This window comes from Colletotrichum acutatum (assembly GCF_030867785.1).
Source record: "Colletotrichum acutatum strain CBS 112980 chromosome Unknown BDZ83scaffold_150, whole genome shotgun sequence".
Lineage (NCBI taxonomy): Eukaryota > Fungi > Ascomycota > Sordariomycetes > Glomerellales > Glomerellaceae > Colletotrichum > Colletotrichum acutatum.
Window position 1 is genome coordinate 15,650 of NW_026849144.1, and position 18,108 is coordinate 33,757.

The 18,108-nt window shown below is 52.3% G+C and overlaps 9 protein-coding genes across 9 annotated transcripts; 6 read left to right on the top strand and 3 right to left on the bottom strand.

The window, feature by feature from the left end:
• Positions 1-380: 380 nt before the first annotated feature.
• On the bottom strand, positions 381-871 carry BDZ83DRAFT_656604 (uncharacterized protein; the record flags this gene model as incomplete). Its single annotated transcript, XM_060510887.1, has 2 exons — positions 381-707; positions 755-871. 2 exons carry the CDS (start codon positions 869-871, stop codon positions 381-383), a joined length of 444 nt encoding a protein of 147 aa, XP_060359341.1.
• A 451-nt stretch (positions 872-1,322) lies between these two features.
• On the top strand, positions 1,323-2,107 carry BDZ83DRAFT_723683 (uncharacterized protein; the record flags this gene model as incomplete). Its single annotated transcript, XM_060512589.1, has 2 exons — positions 1,323-1,447; positions 1,507-2,107. 2 exons carry the CDS (start codon positions 1,323-1,325, stop codon positions 2,105-2,107), a joined length of 726 nt encoding a protein of 241 aa, XP_060359342.1.
• A 1,414-nt stretch (positions 2,108-3,521) lies between these two features.
• Positions 3,522-4,481, top strand: BDZ83DRAFT_590221 (uncharacterized protein; the record flags this gene model as incomplete). Its single annotated transcript, XM_060506315.1, has 1 exon — positions 3,522-4,481. One exon carries the CDS (start codon positions 3,522-3,524, stop codon positions 4,479-4,481), a length of 960 nt encoding a protein of 319 aa, XP_060359343.1.
• Positions 4,482-4,576: 95 nt separating this feature from the next.
• Positions 4,577-5,488, top strand: BDZ83DRAFT_723684 (uncharacterized protein; the record flags this gene model as incomplete). Its single annotated transcript, XM_060512590.1, has 2 exons — positions 4,577-5,040; positions 5,074-5,488. The coding sequence occupies 2 exons, from the start codon at positions 4,577-4,579 to the stop codon at positions 5,486-5,488; spliced, it is 879 nt and encodes a 292-aa protein (XP_060359344.1).
• Positions 5,489-6,797: 1,309 nt separating this feature from the next.
• Positions 6,798-8,802, top strand: BDZ83DRAFT_104996 (uncharacterized protein). The gene is made up of 3 exons (XM_060501047.1): positions 6,798-7,267; positions 7,325-8,247; positions 8,303-8,802. The coding sequence occupies exons 1-3, from the start codon at positions 7,045-7,047 to the stop codon at positions 8,537-8,539; spliced, it is 1,383 nt and encodes a 460-aa protein (XP_060359345.1). The 5' UTR covers positions 6,798-7,044; the 3' UTR covers positions 8,540-8,802.
• Positions 8,803-9,878: 1,076 nt separating this feature from the next.
• BDZ83DRAFT_638732 (uncharacterized protein) lies at positions 9,879-11,035 on the bottom strand. Its single transcript, XM_060509379.1, has 3 exons — positions 10,387-11,035; positions 10,223-10,318; positions 9,879-10,150 (listed from the first exon to the last, which is right to left on the bottom strand). The coding sequence occupies exons 1-3, from the start codon at positions 10,577-10,579 to the stop codon at positions 10,041-10,043; spliced, it is 399 nt and encodes a 132-aa protein (XP_060359346.1). The 5' UTR covers positions 10,580-11,035; the 3' UTR covers positions 9,879-10,040.
• Positions 10,925-12,031, top strand: BDZ83DRAFT_590233 (uncharacterized protein; the record flags this gene model as incomplete). Its single annotated transcript, XM_060506316.1, has 3 exons — positions 10,925-11,316; positions 11,373-11,448; positions 11,558-12,031. 3 exons carry the CDS (start codon positions 10,925-10,927, stop codon positions 12,029-12,031), a joined length of 942 nt encoding a protein of 313 aa, XP_060359347.1.
• Positions 12,032-12,917: 886 nt separating this feature from the next.
• BDZ83DRAFT_638744 (uncharacterized protein) lies at positions 12,918-13,873 on the top strand. The gene is made up of 2 exons (XM_060509380.1): positions 12,918-13,191; positions 13,289-13,873. Exons 1-2 carry the CDS (start codon positions 13,152-13,154, stop codon positions 13,561-13,563), a joined length of 315 nt encoding a protein of 104 aa, XP_060359348.1. The 5' UTR covers positions 12,918-13,151; the 3' UTR covers positions 13,564-13,873.
• Positions 13,874-15,343: 1,470 nt separating this feature from the next.
• On the bottom strand, positions 15,344-15,598 carry BDZ83DRAFT_528734 (uncharacterized protein; the record flags this gene model as incomplete). The annotated part of the gene is made up of 1 exon (XM_060503310.1): positions 15,344-15,598. A coding segment is annotated over one exon (255 nt), but the record flags the coding sequence as incomplete, so codon positions are not given.
• Positions 15,599-18,108: the final 2,510 nt, after the last annotated feature.

An 18,108-nucleotide genomic window follows, 5' to 3' on the forward strand; every position in this document is an offset into this window, starting at 1 on the left:
GATACAAGATGCACCGTGACGAAGAGGCATAGGAAAGAGGAATCGTACTGTGAAGGCAACGCGTCCCCTGCAGAGAAGGGAGTCATGGCGACGCGCCAAAGCCGGCGTCGTTCGTACAAAGTGGGATGCACTTCACTGCGGATTGCACAAACCAGTCTTCACGCTTCACCACATCATCTCACTGTTCGTGCAGTCTAACTGACGACTTATGCTGAAATCCGAACTTGCACATTGTATTGGAATCAAGACGTAAGTTCATCATCGCAACCTGTGCGATAGCGCCGATTCCTCCAGATCTGTTGGCCATGCACAATGGCTCAAACACCCAACATACGCTCGCTGATCGCTGCCCTTCAGTGGGAGTCTAGCCCCAGGGGAAGTCAGTCGCGCTGGTCGTCATCACCCAGCAAAACGCTCTGCAGAAATTCGATGGCATCGTCGTCGCCATCCTCCATCAATCGTATGGCGTTGGCCAACCAGTCAGCCTCGGCCTGCCTTGCGTTAGCTTCGGCTTGCTTTGCGCGTCGCTTTGCTTCCAAACTGTCCTGTGTTTCCTGAGAGAGCAAGAGCCAGTCGAATGCCTCAAGAACCTTCTGCTGCATCTCCGACGATAGAGCTTCGAACTGCTCATGATCGGTGAATAGGATAGACCGAATTGCTTCATGCTGCGTCTCGTCTGACGAAGCCTCAGATGACGCACGGCTAGTCTGCTGCTTATGTCAGCGATGCAGGCTAGAGAATGGGCAATGCTTACCCCAGGATGACTAGAGCCAGATGGTGGGGCTGAGTGGGGGGCGGCAGCGGACCCATCTGACGACGAAGAGCGCTCGGGTTCATCCCGGCCCGGCAGCGAGCGGCTTGGCGTTGACATCGTGAGAGATAGATAGATGGAGAATGGTGCTTCTTTTTCTTGTCCTATAGTCTGTCTTTGAGATCATGCCAGTGAGGTTCTCGTGCCTTTTTATAATATTTTTGGACTGTCATTTGACGCTCGAATAGCTGCAAACTACAACGCGCGAAGGCCACTCGTTACATTAATTGTTGATCCTTGAGCATTCGTTATGTTTTGCTTGTGTTGTGTTGCAGATATGTTAAATAACATAGTTATATTCCAGTTATGTCAAAGCCTGTCCATCTGACACGCTATACCCATTGCGCAAAGGAGCCCGTTGGCCAGCGCAGGATTGTGTTGGACTTTCCGCGGCCAAGCCAGCATGCAGCCCCTCGGCACGCAGTAGACTGGGTTAACGCATGGGTCAACAGGCAGTGTGAGGCCAGAGTTCTTTCCGAGTAACAGTTCCAGCGCTTTCCAGAAAACAAAAATGCATCGCCTTCTGGGATTGCATCAGAGACCCGCGCCACCGCCCAAACACTTGTCGACAAGAAGTCGAAAAAGCATCGGGCTGCTGCGTCAGGCGGTCAGAAATAGACGGAAGATTCTCACGTCGTAAGTCGCTCCCCACGCTGCCCGGTGCGGTTGTGACCTGACTTTTCAACTTTCCCAAGCCTGCAAGAACGAGCCGAGCTTGTCCGGATCCCTAACGTCGCGGCCTCGAACGAGACAAAAACAGCCGAGTATTCCTCTTCCCCCTCTTCTGGGAACCAGAGCTCGGGCGATACTTTCCAGTCCAAACATGCAGATACTCCCATGCACCACGCGGCCGCGTCCGCCGACCACCAACGTATCGATATTGTTCGATTGATAGGACACAGAGTGTCACGACGCGATCGGTCACAAATAGAGCTCTGCGTTCTTCGGCCAAACCATGCGAAATCGTGGCAGCCGGAGCGAGAAGTCCAGAGTAACGCCCCTGACGAATGGTTGGCGTATACATCGAGTGTTGAGCATCGTGCGTGCTTGGGAGAACATCAGCGTGACAAGTGGCACATTCTGGCAATCCACTCGCACTGGATTGTCCTATCAATAAAGGGCAGACGCAAGGGTCGTAAAGTTATGTTTCGGGTATCATGGGAGGGCAGCCCAGAAACGACAAGTATTACCGAAAGGTCTGCGCGGCTTCGTAGTTCAGCGATGGTCGCCGAATACTGGCATCACTGGGGCGGCAGAGATATCGCACTGCTTGATGCTGACATCAGAGAGGCTTGAAAGAGTGTACGGATTTGTCGACGAGTCGTACGGTTGGTACGCCCTTTGGTACTGGCCGTCACGGGGCCTTGGCGCTTCTCATTCAAACACGCACTCTTGACCGGTGATGGGCATCGCCGGCTTCCTTACACTTTGTGTCAGTCAGATGTCAATTCCTTCTTTCACGCGAGACGAGGTAACGCATCTCTATTAATGGGGCGATTGGCAAGCGGATTGCCAAATTGACGGTCACATGTATGCGAGGGATTGCTGATACATCTGTGATGACGGTCACTGCTTGGAGGTAATGAGATTCATAATGATGAACGTACTGCTGCAATGGTAGAGCAAACAAGCAATGGTATGTGTTCATAGCTCACGTTTTGCTGCCGGCCCGGCTTGCTTCGGGAAACGAAATGACCTCAAATCCAAGTAAAACGCCAACTGGCCGATGAACGATTAAATCTTTGTGAGGTGCGTTAGCATACAAATGGTGCATGAAAGTGTTCATTGCTATCGAATACATATTCTATCTAATTCCCTTTTCCATCAAGTTCAATAAATCGAAAGTACGGATTGGATATGTACGTTGTGTTCCTGTCGCGTATCGCGGCGTAATGATCTTGAATTGAGACAGGTCGGTGACCGTGCCAGATGGGGGAATGAGAGCCTCTGCGACGGACAAGCCGGATTGGCTCGGTGGTGGCGAGCGCGGCGAGTGCCCTCTATAGAGATTTCGACCGTTTGCTATCTCACGGGTGGCCCGACAATGAAATCACCGATGAACGGCGAAAGCTTTCATCCCTTTTCATGCTCTCAATCAGACAATCCAGGTCGCTTGCGCCGTAAGCGGAGAGGTTCTCGGCCGCAGGTGCAATGATGTCACGCAAAATCCTCAACTTGATTTTGTCTGCGAGACCTCAACTCTGCTTGTGCAAATGATTGTGCAAATGCACAACTGCCTGAGCTCAATGCGCTATCCCACTTCGAAAGCCAATGCCCTCTCTTCATCGTCAGGAAGCCGAAGACGGGACTATCCGAATACGGTGCAGGGTTCGACCCGCTCTCTGAGCAGGTTTTGCGTGCTTTTGGTGATGGTCCTGGGCATCATAGTCTGGGATGTGGCTTTAGGGGATGCATTTGAGAGATGCGCTTTGGGGGATGCGGGGATGCGCTTTGGGGGATGCATCTTGGCGTTGAAGCTTCACAATAGTACGTAGAGGAGAGCGGGGTAACTTGGAAGCACGACTACCCAGTCAGCACAAACTGTCATAAGGTTAGCCACGTTTCCACGTGATGCGCTAAGTGCATTCTTGCAAGACCTCAGGCAGCAGTCTCCCCCGCTTTCGCCAGAAGCACACACATCTCAGTTACTTCATACATTATCTCCCCCTTGCCGTGACAGATCAAGAATAATGCTCGCAATTTGAACACGATGGCTGAAGACGCTGATTCTGATGGCAAAGGCAGCTTATGCAGCGCTTGTCGAAACCCAGGAGCACGTCGGTGTGCGGGTTGCTGTGGGGCGCCGGCCTACGATGACGGACCCGCGATGCGCACGTTCTATTGCGGTCGCGCCTGCCAGCGATCCGACTGGAATCGGCACAGAACAGAGTGCAAAATCATGCAAGCTCGTAAGTCACTTGCGCGCGCCGCAGCCTTTCTCGAAGCGCTTTTGGTATGTATCCGTAAAGCTGCGTACCCATTCGCTATCACGTCAATCGAGCGAGAGGCAAGCACGATCATGCTAGTTAGCTCGAACGATGACCAACTGCATGAGTCAAAATTGACACCTCTACCAACGGACCTTGCGAGCTTGCAAGACCATCCGGAGCTTGTGAAACCTATCTGCTTACACGCAAGCGGTGTGGAAGCAATGATATACTTTTGCAATGTCATCAAAGACATGCTTCCCGGTAAGCCGAGACCTGCGATGCATCTGTGCATCGTTCTGACAGAACCAGACACTTGTATCGCGGAAGTCGAACTCATACCAGCAAACTTGAATATCCAGGTTTCTCGCGGTCTAGGTACGGCTTGCGACGAAAGCAATGTGCACTTGGTTTACAAAGTCACACTCGGGTCCAGAGAGCTGTGGGCAATGGATGTGGCCGGCGCCCAGCACGGGCACTCTGATTCGCTAATGCCTTGGTCATCCTTTGTCAAGGGACGTTGCATAGCAATCAACGGGGAGTGGAGCTTGGGCTTCTGTCGCAACCGACCCGCCCGGGAATCGCTGCCCTGGCTGTCGCCCGCTGTGTCGACGCAAGTATTGGCCCTAGCTGATGCGCTCGACCAAGAAATACCACAGCTAGTGACGGGACGTTGTGGAAGCCTGCGAGCCTTGCTCGAAGGACAAGGCACCACTTACCATCCACAGCTCAGCGGTTTCTAGGTGACCTTGAGGCGCGCCTCCCGGGTATCCTCGCATGCCCACTCACAACGTCAGGACCAAATCGCATCAAGGCTGTCGCCGGGAAGGGTAAGGGTATGTTCGCCATGGGCCGCATCGCCAGGGGCGCCCGCCTGCTTGCAGAGACTCCAATGTTCCGAGTTCCAAGAGACGAGTCGAACTTGCAAAAACTGGAGGCCGCCGTAGCTCGGAGCGTGGGATTTCTGAGCCAGGTGCAGCGCGAGAGCTTCTTTGCCCTGTCTAATTTCCACGGAACCCGCCACCGCGAGGCGCTAGGAATCGCGAGAACAAACGCGCTACCGCTAGGCTCGGACGCATCTGAAGGCGGTATCTTTCTCGAGGCGTCTCGGATCAATCATTTCTGTAGACACAACGCCCAAAATACCTGGAACGACAATCGAGGCCAACTCACAATCCACGTGCTAAGGGTTATTGACGATGGCGAAGAGATTACGATATCCTACCTTGGTGCATCGGAAACCTACGCTGCGAGGCAATCGCGTTTGCAGAGGTCTTTTGGGTTCGTCTGCGCCCGCGAACTGTGTACACTTCCAGCGCCACAATGAATGCAAAGCGATCGCCGTCTCAACAGGATCACGTACCTTGACGACCAGATCGGAGATGGCATACGCATTGTATCGACTCCCCTGGCATGCTTTCGCATGGCGCACGAGATGAAGCTTCTCATGGAAGAGGAGGGCATCGCCGACGCAAGGGTCCCGCGACTCTATTATGATGCATTGCAGATCGTGATTGCAAACGGCGATGAAGCAAGAGCGAGGGTTTTCGCTGAGCGCGCTTCTGCCGAGAGGCCCATCATGGAGGGAAGCGACAGCGCGGTAGTGCACCGGTTAAACAAGTACGCTGCGGATCCATCAAGCCACGCCCTGCACGATATGTCGGAGCAATGGCGACAAGGTGTCAATACAATACCACAAGGTCTGAATGAGCAAGATTTCGGAAAGTGGCTTTGGAGATTGCCGACTTGATGCTTCAGGGGAACCACAGAAAACCCCCGATGTAGCCTTCTTCTCGAAACGGATGCTAGCTTCATCAAGCGATCACATTTAAAGCACTCCTGCGGATACTGGCTAGAGGTTGAGCTGCTGCCGCGCATTGTCGACCACATTGTTATCCTACTGGTGCCCCGTCGGTGTATCATGAACGGCCCCTGGTTTTTCTTCAACAGGCTAGCTTGCGGCTTGATTAAGAAGGCCTAGGGGGCAAGCCATTGCAGGTACAATCCAATTGATTTGAACATCCAAGTTATTTGATGCATTCCCTCGTTTGCTTCGCCCCATGCATGATCTTATGCGACTCTCGCTGCCTCGGCATCGGACCCTAATACCGTTTCTCTGCTGTCATGGCCGGGTACCTCATGGGTAACCAGGCAACTCAAAAGTTGGCTTGGCACGTCGACGCATCCTGTCTTTCATCAGGTTGGGGCCAGGTGTTTGCACTACCCCGCCCTCAACTCCTATGTAACATATGTTCGCCTGAGGCATCCCGGGGCAGGCAGCTAAAGGCTCATTGTCAATCTCGCGCCGACATCTCCATTTAGAACGTATGCCCGCCTTTCATAACCGCGCGAAACTGGTTCCCCCATATTTAAACTTCCTAATTCATCAGCTGAGCTTCTTCAGCCAATTCGAAAGCTGACGTGACGATACCAAAAGATGAACAAACCAAATCTGACGCCTCTGACAACAGTTGGATGCCAGCCCACCAAGGAACAAGTCGACGACGATGTGATTTATTTAGGTACCTACAAAGGTGAATAGCATCTCGCCAATCGGGGATTTGACTAAGAAGGATTCAGTGAAGGACTCCCATCTGACCGCCGATCCCTCTCAAAGCAAAAGCGGACGAAACAGCAGACGACCTCGAGACGAGATAATATCAAATCGATCAGGGCGCCGAAAGAGCCATCAGAAGACGACCAGTTCAACCTCCACACTGGAAATACCCGCCGAGATGACCTACAAGCATGTCAAACTGGGAGTGATGAAAGACTCTTCTCAACTACGTCGAGCTGTATATGGATTCTTTGACCACACAGGGAGGCTTCGCCATCGCATTGAGAGCAGACGACACACAACTATAGCGGATCTTGATCCTTGCTTGAAACCCGCTCTCATCAGCCATGATCGAATAGAATACCGCTCATGCTTCCGCGGATTATCACTTCGACAAGTCCGAAAAGAGTTGCGCCGCCACATAGCAAGAAAGCTTTATGCGCATGCACTCGATGGAGAAATATAGCAAAACAAGGCAGCTGGATTTACTTGAGGAAAAGGAGACCAACAAGGCATCAACCCAGTCCTATCAGACGGCGGCGCTTAGCCAGCACGCAGAACCTTTTGTCATTGGACGGACATAAGCGCCGTGAGGGATAAGTCAGGCGAGGAAACGAGGCGTAAGGCTATTGTTGGCATAGGGTTTCATCTGGATTCGGCGTTTCTATATATTGACCCAATGCCTCATGGTACAGCATCAGACCCTCCCTCATTCATAGACGAAGAATCCGTGCCTCTTCCTGTGAGAGATGCTCATAGTCTGCGAAGCCGCCACAGCCATGCCGTCAAAGAAGGAATGCGATGACTTGATAGACAGCCTTACTACTATTCCTCTCCTTTTCAAGCGCGTCAAGGCGTTGCTAGATCACTCGCAGCAACCGTTAGATGATGCGATCTTCTGCTCTCTGTCCAGAGTCAGGGCTGAAGTCGAGTTTCTTGACGAAACCATTGAGCGACATCTCAGTTGCCTCGGTGAGCATGGCCGATTCTGAAGCTTTAGGCCGATCTATTTGTCCTAACCAATACCAGTATTCCCCTTAGGACCCGACACTGGCAAGCCAGGCGCCGTGGAAGCGGACATTCTGTCCGTTCGCTTGTCGCCTATTTCCTCTACCGTCACTGGCAGGCAAGAAGCGTCTGTTGTGCCTCTGATTTCGACACTGACAGCAGAGAACATCGCAAGTTTGACCCGAAATGATTGTGCCGCTGGAAGAGAATGCCGAACCGACCCGATCCCATCTTTTGAAGTAGGGAGGGGTGCCGAGAAACGCGGATTGCCCGGTCCATCGCACGACATCGTGGAGATGCCTAGGCGATTCCTCGGATTGATTCCGCCATCCCGTGACGTGTGTTTCGTTGACTTAACAACAGAACATAGCCCCAGGTATGGCCCCGCCCTGGATACCGCGTCAACGATAGACGTCAGTTCCAATCGCAATCTTGACTCCGCCACCGAGCCAAGACCCAACGGTAAGCCTTCTTCGAGGAGCATCGTGAGATTGATTGACCGGGCAGTCGAGCATGCCCACGTCGGTTGGTTATCGTGCCGAGACCAAGCTCAATTCAGAGAAAGGCTTAGTCAATTTTGTCCAGGACGGTATGTTGACGACGTTGTGTTCCTTGCCATGCTTCAGTTAGTGTGTTGTACCTCTTCACTTCAGATCATAGATCCATTGCTTGTGAGGTTCACAGAGCCGTTCTTAACCTCGGGCGCTTTCGCGTTCGCCAAGGGTTTTGACGGGATCGTACTGCCAATCAACGTCAATGCGGCAGATCAGTTGTCGGATCACCACAGAAATCACTGGATTCTTGCAATCGTCAACTGGAAAACGGAGGCATTCGACGCCTTCGGGATGCATCCAGTTGCTTTTTCTCGATGGAGCAAAAGGATCGATGAATACGTCTCGGAACTTCGTGGCGCTGTGACGCAACTCGAGAAGAGATCGCACGAAGTAGGATTCGTTCATTATGTTTTTGATGTATCGTGTTTTTACTCACATCAATTAGCTGGGACCCTATGTAGATGACTCATGCTGCGCTTTTCTCTGCACTTACGCTCTTAAGCGCTACCTGGGCCGGGCACCTCAACGTCAAAAACGATGGCCGATGGGTCCCGCGTTGAGAAGACACTACTTGCGCAGACTTCTTAACCAATGGCAGCTGCCCGCCAGCCATCCTACAAAAGGGTCGCAGTCTTCGGCCTCTAGTAACGGACCAAGGGTTGGACGAGCGCTTCTCTGTTGACGAAGCCAAAGTAGTGGGGGGCGCTGTATCAGAGGGAGCTGTCGCGACACAGTCACGTAGAGGAATCCCCCCAAACCGAAATCAGCGACCGTAATCTCCGTCAGCTTAGCTAAGCATCGCATGATAAGGAGACTGGTGTCGGATTCGACTGGCCAGCCAATTAAATCTTCGCTGGAGTCCTCCACCAGATGGCACCAGATCGTATGGCTTAGAAGGACGTTCGACAACGGCAGTCCCCGTTGAGGCAGCCAAACAATTCGACGCAGGGCGGCAGAAAGACAACCCGCGAGCAGCCAATCAAAAGCTTTGCCGGGGTTGCTGCACGGAGGTCGACGGCGCAGGGGCTGTTTCATTAGCCGCCGCCCCTTTCAAATTCCTCCAGTGTGAAAGAAAGCTGCTGAATCTGGTATTCCGAGAATGCATTTAGGATTTGCAAAGACTACATTTTGTTTACGGGTTCTGGAATAACCCTGGATGGGACTGCAGCTCTGAAACAGACTATACCGTTGTCAGCAGGGTGTAGTGATGACACAAGTTGCATGTAACCATGCCAGGCACCGCTTCGGTACGTCCGCCTTGTCCCTTCCTTCCAGATTAACCTGGGCAAACACTCCAATACTTTCGCGTATGCCTGTATCTGCACAATTTTCCTTGTACGTACTTCATAGCCCGATTCTAGAATCATTTCATTCCAGAATTACGGTTCTCACGTTATGTACCTTGATTCCAGAATCATGATGTGTTCCTGTTTTCTCAAAGCTGCAGGTATTCTAGAATCACCCCATTCCAGAATCTCAGTACATCAGGGATATTCCCTCGTTCTGGAATCACTGGCATTCCAGAATCGCAGCACACCCATGGCGTACTTCCTTTCTGGAATCATCGTGATTCTGGAAGGACTGCATTCTGGAATTGAGGTGGACTCTTGTTTTCTCAATTCTCGATCTTTAAGCATTCTGGAATTGAGGTGGACTCCTGTTTTCTCAATTGTCGATCTCTAGGTATTCTGGAATTGAGGCACCATCCGTTATGTAGACCAAACGAGACATGGGACAAGGCTCAGGGGACAAGATGCCAGAAAGACCGAAAGGCGTCCCAGTTGTATCAGAGAGGCTTAGGCGTCCGCATCTTTGCATCCGTTCGGGGTGTAGCCCAGGGGGGTTGGCCTAAATCGTCAGAACGGTCCACGACCACGTGGTTGTAGCAACTTATGGATCTTGCCTCCTCAGTACTGCTTAGTGGATGAATCCAGATGCGGATCGAATGAAACGGGCCCAGGTCAGTTCACGGGGATTTCTACAGGCTTGGATATGCCTGGCCTGAATTGGTAAATCGTGCTTTTGAACATAGACCAATGCACAATCGTGCATCTCCACCGCAGCCTCATTTGGTGCCAGACGGGGAATCAATCCACTTCGTATGCGCACTAACCACCTCCAACACCATATCCCCACACTATACCTGCAGCCAATGTCGCAAGAACCCCAGAAACGACAGCAGCTCATGGCATCAATGTTCCCAACATGGCCATGCTTGTCAGCGTCGCGAATAGGCCTCCCGCAGGAGTGAAAGCTCCATACATAGAAGACTGGAAAACGGCAGCGAGAGTTCCTTGCGCCACGCAGTTAGCTATCTTGGAGATGGCCAAGAACGTCAACAGCAGGGATCGACGTAGCGACTCACCGGCGCCGACTCCGGCTGGGCCAAATCCGAGGCCGAGTATGGCAATGCTCACGACAGTGAATACAATCGCCCATGTCATTACTACCACGATGATCTCTGGAGAGTTCTGTTAGCGGAGCCAACAAAGCTTGCTTTCCTGATGGAACTGAGCAGCGGCCGCTTACGTGGCTGGGACAGCCAAGCCCTCAAGGCGCCCCAGTACTGCTTAAGCCATGAACCCAGGCTTCCTTCATAAGCCAGTCCCCTCAACATCGGACTGATGGATAGGCCATCAGCCGCCAAAGAGACAACTTTCTCATCGTATTCGGAAGTGGGGTTACAAATGATCCGAGCCGCTACACCGAGGGGTAGGTACATGATGTGCTAGATTCGAGGAGAACAGAAGAAAGATAGTGGACGTTGTTGAACGTGGCGAAGTCTTGCAGGGCAATTATTGTGTTTCTCGGAATTTTTGAGACGCGGGGTGATGCAACTAGGAAGATAACGTTTATGTCTGGATTACCCTCAAGCAATATACGAGGCCGTGCTTGCTCCCAAAAAGCTCTACCCCGCCCAGGACATATCAATTCTGCCTCAGCTCACCGCCCGATAAATGCATCCCAATCGCATGGGTGACAGTCTATTAGCAGTGTCAGCTGACGATTACCATGGCCTATCACCTGTGCAACGGCTGTGCGTTATTGGAGAGTCCTTACGGCCAACATGCGGCGTAAGGATCGCAGTGTGTACGCAGAGCCCTCCCGATCCGAAAGAATTAGTGTCTACCGCGACTCCGATTGCAAGGCTATCTTCTCTGGACTTAACCACGGTCGGCTGCGCCAGCGGAAGGCTATTGCGTCCGTCGTCCGCGAACGCGGTCTTTGGGTCCCCGGCTTTTCTACCGAACGCTTAATTACCATATTACGGTCACTTCAGAAGGATAGGATATTCGAGCATTCCTCCTATGCTTGCAGATCTTTCCGGGAGCTCTTCCTAGACGAAGAACCCACATCACCGGCGGCCGCCTCTGCTCCAGCCTCCGCGGCAGTTCCGGCCCAAACCGCGATGGCTTCCATCGGCCGGCCCCAGAAAGACCTCGTCGAATCTCTCGAGAGGTGAAGCTCGCTTTCTATTCATCCTGTTGATTAGCCTTACGCTCACAGTATCCCAGGCTCTACACAACCGGGATCTACTCAGATCTGACGATATCCTTCGTTGCCAAAACCTATCCCGTCCACCGCGCTATTGTCTGTCCACGGTCTAACTTCCTGGCTGCTGCATGCCGTAGTCCTTTCAAAGTTCGCATGTCTTTTCTCGCGCGCAAAGTCTCTGGTACTAATGTAGGCGGCGATACAGGAGTCTTCCGACGGCTCGATCCACCTTCCAGACGACGAACCATGCGTCGTCGATATGATGATGCAATATTTTTACCTCCTGGACTACCGACAATCGCTCTACACAGACAGCCTTTTACAATCGCCAGAGCTAGAGCCAAGCAAGGCTGAAAGCATAACTTGTCTCCTTCTACACGCCAAGGTGTATACAATCGCAGAAGAATATGCCGTTGATGGTCTCAAGGACCTCGCCGTAGCCAAATTAAAGGTTGCTGCTGCACAAGCTTGGGACCCGAACGGTTTTTTATATGCGACTACCGAGGCCTACACCTCCACCATCGATACTGATCAGGGTTTCCGGGACGTTGTTCTCGAGGCATTCGCCGTGCATAAGGATCTGTTAGATCATGATGAAGCCAAGACAACCATCAAGAGCCTAGGCTCACTTCCCTATGATCTTCTTCTGTACTTCCATCGGGAAGGGAATTTCCGTTAATAGTACAGGATGCTGACCAGCTCGACCTTGCTTTCAAATGGTTGCTTTCTAGCCTTGGCGGCTGGGGGCGTGTATGGTGGCCGCATCAGTCGGCGACAAGAACGATACCATGAATTTAACATTTAGATGGCTTTTAACATCGCGCGATGGCTGCCGTGTGACAATTCATCAAAAGTTGACGTTCGGGACGAGATGCGAATCAGAGTGTCGGGACGCGAGCCAAAACCATAGGTCTAGCGTCAGATACGCGGCGGATTTCATGATGGTTATCCAAACTGTGGGCCACAACTCAATGCCCCTACTCGAGGACCACAATCGTGTCCCTCAAGCACATTCCCATTGTCCGGGAATGTCGGGTTCGAAACGGGTTCAGAGAAGGGGCCCGGGCGGGTCGACGCAAGGTGGTGGGCGTTGCACCGGCTCCGATGACCTCCGGTGCGGACTGGGTTGCGGCAACCGAAGAGTTTCGGCCAACGTTGTACAAGTCCTCAAACAAATCATCCTGTCGTCAACTCTCACGCTGCTTCTCCTCAGAGATAAGGTCGAATACATCAACGCACAGGCCAGCTGATCATAGTCAGCCATGCTGTCGCCTTCGGAAGGGGGGCACGTCGCCTCGATTCCCGCCCGCTGTTGTTGGAAGAGGAATTCGCTGCCGTGGATCGCGTTATTGGTTGGTCCGAAGGTCGGGCAGATTGGCACGCTAGGTACGGTGGTAATTGGAGAGCCAGCTTCCGCCGTTGCTGCACCTCGACGCTTGTCCATCTTTTGTACAACTGCTGTTTCCACCCTGCACGCCTGTCCCAGAGCGCTGGCTTTCATTCTAGCATATTTTGGTAGAAGCGCTCGTTTATCAATGCTTGAGAACCCCGCCAAGGCCAGGCTCAATAGCTCTAACCTTGCAACGGCGGCCGCCTTGTAATGGTGGCCAACGAGTCACCCGGATCACAGAAAAATGGCCTGTGCCGCCTACATCTGCCACCAAAACTCACGCCATTTATTCTGTCACCCAGTGCGAGCCTGGCAGCCTATGCGGGCCTCAGAAGCCTCTGGTCGCTGATGTCGTGATTCGTTGCATCGGGTGTAGCTTGGCATACCCCGGAACAGGCCCATAGATAACATGCCGGCCTGCAGTGGGTTGGTACTTCATGTCGGTCGACCTGGCAGGAGGAATCCGGCTGTCAAGATCAGCTAACAATCTGCAGATGCGTGCTTCAGCGCAAGCAGCACAAGGCACCTGAAGCTGACTACACGTACATTTCTGGCCTTGTGTCTTGGCCTCTTTGCTGACCACCGGGTCTCCCTTTCCTGCTCAATCCTCCACATCTGCCCCTTTCTTTAACCTTGTAGATACAATCGACTTCGAAATTGTTCCAGACCGTTATCCTGGTGCGTCAGGCCAAGAGACAATGATGGACCCATCTGCCAAGAAGGTACTCGCGGACGTCCCCATACTATTTCGCAAGAAAAGGAGATACCGACAGCAGCAGCTACTGCAAGCGCTTCGCGTTGTATTTGCGATTGAGAGCTGATTATGGATTCCCTTCAGTGACACTATCAGCTTTTTCATCAGTACTTATGGCTCGTGATAAGCCCAGTCAAAAAGTGGACACGGACATGCCCACGCTCGGGAAAACAACGTGGTCTGTCTCGTAGGGGACATTTCCCCTCCGTTCCTGGCATGCTTCGCCCGCTATGCATCTAAGAGCTCTGCAAAATGGTCGCTTGGTAGTCAAAGGCCTGTACTGGGTCATGTTTCCCTCTCTCTCTCTCTCTCTCTTTTTCTTTTTTTTTCTTTTTCTTCAATGGTTACTGAAATGTCTCATCACCCTCTTCCTCAACAAGTCAAATGACAATACGTGACTGTCATGCAAGCCAGCTGGAGGAGAGTGACCAATGCCAGAAAGCAGGCAAACCAAACATAACTGGATCATCACCCTTCCGTTTATCGGTGGCGTCTGGCCCTAGTTATGCTTGATCAAAAGACCATTCCTGTCATGTATTGAAAGGACCGCCAGCAGCCTGCGAAGGACGAGGCCATCACTGGTTTTGCTGTCATTCAAATTGACGAGTATGCTCCGATGCTCGTCCGTAAGACTCCCACGCTAAAGCTGCTCGCAACTTCGGCGATATACCGCCGCATCATCTCGCAGTCGCAGTCGCCAAGCCGAAGTATTTGGTTCTTAAGGGTCGGCACCTCGTTCAGGAGCGCTACCAGGCATGCATCGAGATATATCCCTTATTGAGCTAATTCGTGTTCCTTGGCCGCAAGGTGTTGCTCATACTGTTTCGTCTTCTCTCTATATCGTTTTGCCGCTGTCCGATTGACACGGTACACTTTGATCATCACCGAGCCCCAGCTGTTGCTCTGGTCGACTGGCCCATCCCCATTATCCTTGTCCCCGCTATCGTCTTCGATCGTTGTGGTCCGATCGACTCGAGAATTCAGGCTTGATGTAGATAGTCTGCCTCGAACACCAATCTTTACTCTCTTGGGACCTGGTTGGTGGGCTGAAGTGGTTGGGGCATTCGTATGGTTCTCGTCTCTGTCTGGCTCGATGCTTTACTGGATCGAGGACGGGGTACTTGATTGCAATTACGCATTGGTAGGAGACCAAGCCTCGCTTCTATACGTGTTCACGAATGACGGCAGCGGTTGTTGTAAGTTTCCGTCTCCGAACGCGGGCCAGCTAGTCGCTTGAGAAGTCCAAGTAGTAAATGCATTTGTTATACCAGTTCCAAAGTGTGAAGCTTGCAGGCTCTGAGCACCAAAATCTAGATGCGCAACATATTCGAAGTCGAAAGCTCCGTGTGCATTATGTACGGGTTTGGCTCCCTGGGCGTTCCATCCAATCCGTTGCTGGCATTGGAAGTCCCTACCTGGGGAAACCAAGTAGACGTGATCCGGAGGTGTGGGATAGAGGCTAGACACACATGTACGTTAATAGAGAAATGCAAACTACATGAGGGAGCCAGCCAAATGTAGATGGAGGTTGGAGAGCAAAGTGGGAAATCTGGCGAAGTGGGACGCAACGGAGTAAGACCCGGAGCGCGTCGGCTATTGGTTAACCCCCGCTATCCGAGGATGGCTGCTGACTAAACCGGCCAAAACCGAGTAGGCGTTAACATATTTCAGACAACAACAATCGATCAATCAATCATGGTGTGCCGCAGCCGCCGCAAGCCTGCGGGGCAGGCCTTGGTCCGAGTGCCCGTGAACCTCTCAGGAGCCTGTTGCTCCGTAACTAAAAGAGAAGCATGACTCATGTCCCAAACTCCCTCGGGCTCTCTGTTGTAGGAGAGAGAGGGTTTTCCCCCAACACTGACATCGTTGGCCGTCCTTGTGATGTAACCCTGAATCATCTCGCAATTGCAACCGCCGTGCTCGAGAATCTGAGTCCTTAGCGAGAGCACTTCGTTTCTGAGTGTCGTGATACAAGCATAGAGATGAAGTCGGTCTTGTGAAAGCTGTCTCTCTTTTGCAGTAAGGTTGATCTCGGATTGTTTCGTCTTCTCTCGGCTTCGTTTGGCGGCAGCTCGGTTCTTGACGCGGTATGGAGTCTTTTGATATGGCTTGGCATCGCTGGCACCCTCGCCCGGAAATGCATCGTTCCCTTGCCCAGTATTTTTCACTGTTGGAACATTATTACTTCCGCTGTTCGTACTGGTCTTCTTTACAGCCTGCTCCAAGGTCTGACCAGCGGAGGACCTTCGATCGGTTGGCTCGTTCGTCACAAATTGCGTCTTATCTGAGGCTGACCTTCGTCTGGGTGTTTGTTTAGAGGGAAGTTGGCTTTCCGGGAGTTGCTGCCATCCTGGAGTCGTGCAAGGTGTCCCCATGGGTTGAAGCCATTGTTGGGGTAGTTCGAATGCTGCGGGCTCACCGGGTTGTATATCTGGCCGCGGATATGAGGCCCAATTGTTGGACTGTTGTGCATACTCTGAGGTAACGTAGCTCGGCGCGACGGCAACTGCGTTCCATGGGTAATGGCCGTGGAAGTCTGAAATCCAGTTCTCCGAGCCCACTGAGGCGAGAGAGCCGCCTGGAGAGACCAACAGCTCCGCCGAAGAGGTGTTGTAGTATTTCGGGTCCGGCCAATACTGATAGGGGTAACAATCATCGACGGTGGATAGGTACTGTTGTCGTAATATGGGATCGACGGTCATGGCCCCGTGACCTTGCGGCGCAGTTGCCATCGCTATTTTGTGATACGTAGGCCGGCCGTCCTTACCAGCTGGGTTGCACTTGTCGAGTGCCCTGTCAGCTGACCGAGATCTGATCAGAATGGGGGAAGGTCAAAGTATGAGAATTTGCGATTCTTAACCGTCGATCCTTGAAAAGCTTGGCGCGTACGTTGGCTGATTCGACGTCGTGAGCTTATTGCAAGTGAATCTCTGCTCCAGCGACCCCACTCGCTTCGAGTCTAACAACCCTACTAAACCACGGTTTGTTAGCCACGTCAGTGTCGTAGAAAAGTACTGATGAAAGCGATGGCTCCTGGGTCCGGGAAGTGCGGACATGGCCCTACCTTGGAACGGTATACAACCCTAGTGTCAGCGCTAAAAGGGTCAACAGACAAGCGGATGGTTGTCAAGTTCACAATGTGGTGTCGAGCGATGGGGTTGTAGACTATTTGAGCCGGCTCTCAATAAAACGGCCAGCTTACAGCCGAGATGAGGGGGGAAGCGCTGCGACTATAGAATTCAAAGCGATTGGCCTGGTACTGCCATCCTCTGAGACTGAGAAGGCGGCGTTCGAGGAGCTCCGCGAGATGGAGGGGAGAAGACTCATGTCTTCGTCCAGGAGGCATTGTACACACCATTCCGACAGTCAGAGGTCCGTGCCGCATTGCATACTGTCTACACGGCAGACAGGACGCCGTGGCTTGCATACAGCCCGACAGCTTCGTCGTAAAATTTCGAGAGGTTGACCTGCCAAGTTGTCTTGATAGAGTTGTCTTGATTGGAGCCTGATGAGTCGCAATGAGACTTGTGATTTACGGCAGGGATGGCTACAGTACAGTTGCTTTACAATCGTACCACTATGTTCAACCCCCTGCTACTACCAAGTAAGGGCAGTTGTCCAGGGCTTGTTTGCAGTATTAGCAAGACTTTGAGAAGCGACAGACACAAATACCTAAGGTCTCGACATATAATCCCCCCTATGCCCAATTACCTCACCAAAAACTTGATCTCGTTCTCTTGGTGGGTACTTCTAAAAGGAACTGATTAGGAACACGCAGGGCTGGCGTGCTATACGGACACCTGTCCCGGGAGTCCACTTGTTCCCGCATTGAATTGACCAGAGGATGGGCTTCGCTAGACATGGCCCAGACGGCTCACATGGAATCACTACTATAACAAGAATATCTTTCTAGAGTAGCTTGGCGATAAAGATACAGCCAGTCCAGAACCAGTACTTTGAAGAGCAAAAGCCGACAGCCACGCTTGAATCCGTGTCATCCCTTCTTACACCGCAAACCATCGACTACACTACCCGAACTGCCGTCGTCACTTTTTATCACACGTCACTTTTTATCACAGGCAAATGTCTGGGTGAGATACTGCTTTGGGGATCTCTAGGAATATCTGCACTGCAACGGTGCCGCGTTGTAACACAGGGCGACAAGGCGATAGGAGGACACAGGATGTGAAAGTCACACATCTTTTAACACCAGTTGGCGCACACATGGTAGAAGCGCACACGATCGGGATTACTTGCCAACATCGGTGGGATTTCTTCACAGGTGGGCGTTGGCTCTTAGGGATGTGCCAACCATCGCCCTGGGTTATGGCAAGTGGGCGCAATCGCGTTGGCCGTGTGAGGGGCTGATTGACAATTGACAGCCAATCGGACCTAACTCCTTGGTTCCACTGCAGACACCTTGTCATCCGCGTGGGCCTATTGGCGAGGTCGACGTCGGCATGTCAATCTCGTGCTTGAGTCTTACAGACAACGGACATGCATTTCCCTGCTTCCATTGCCATGCCGGTCTCGTATGATGCTGGTAGCTATGCGAATGATATCCTGATGCGGCCGTGACTCTGTGAACTTGGGTACATGCAATCGTGGAAAT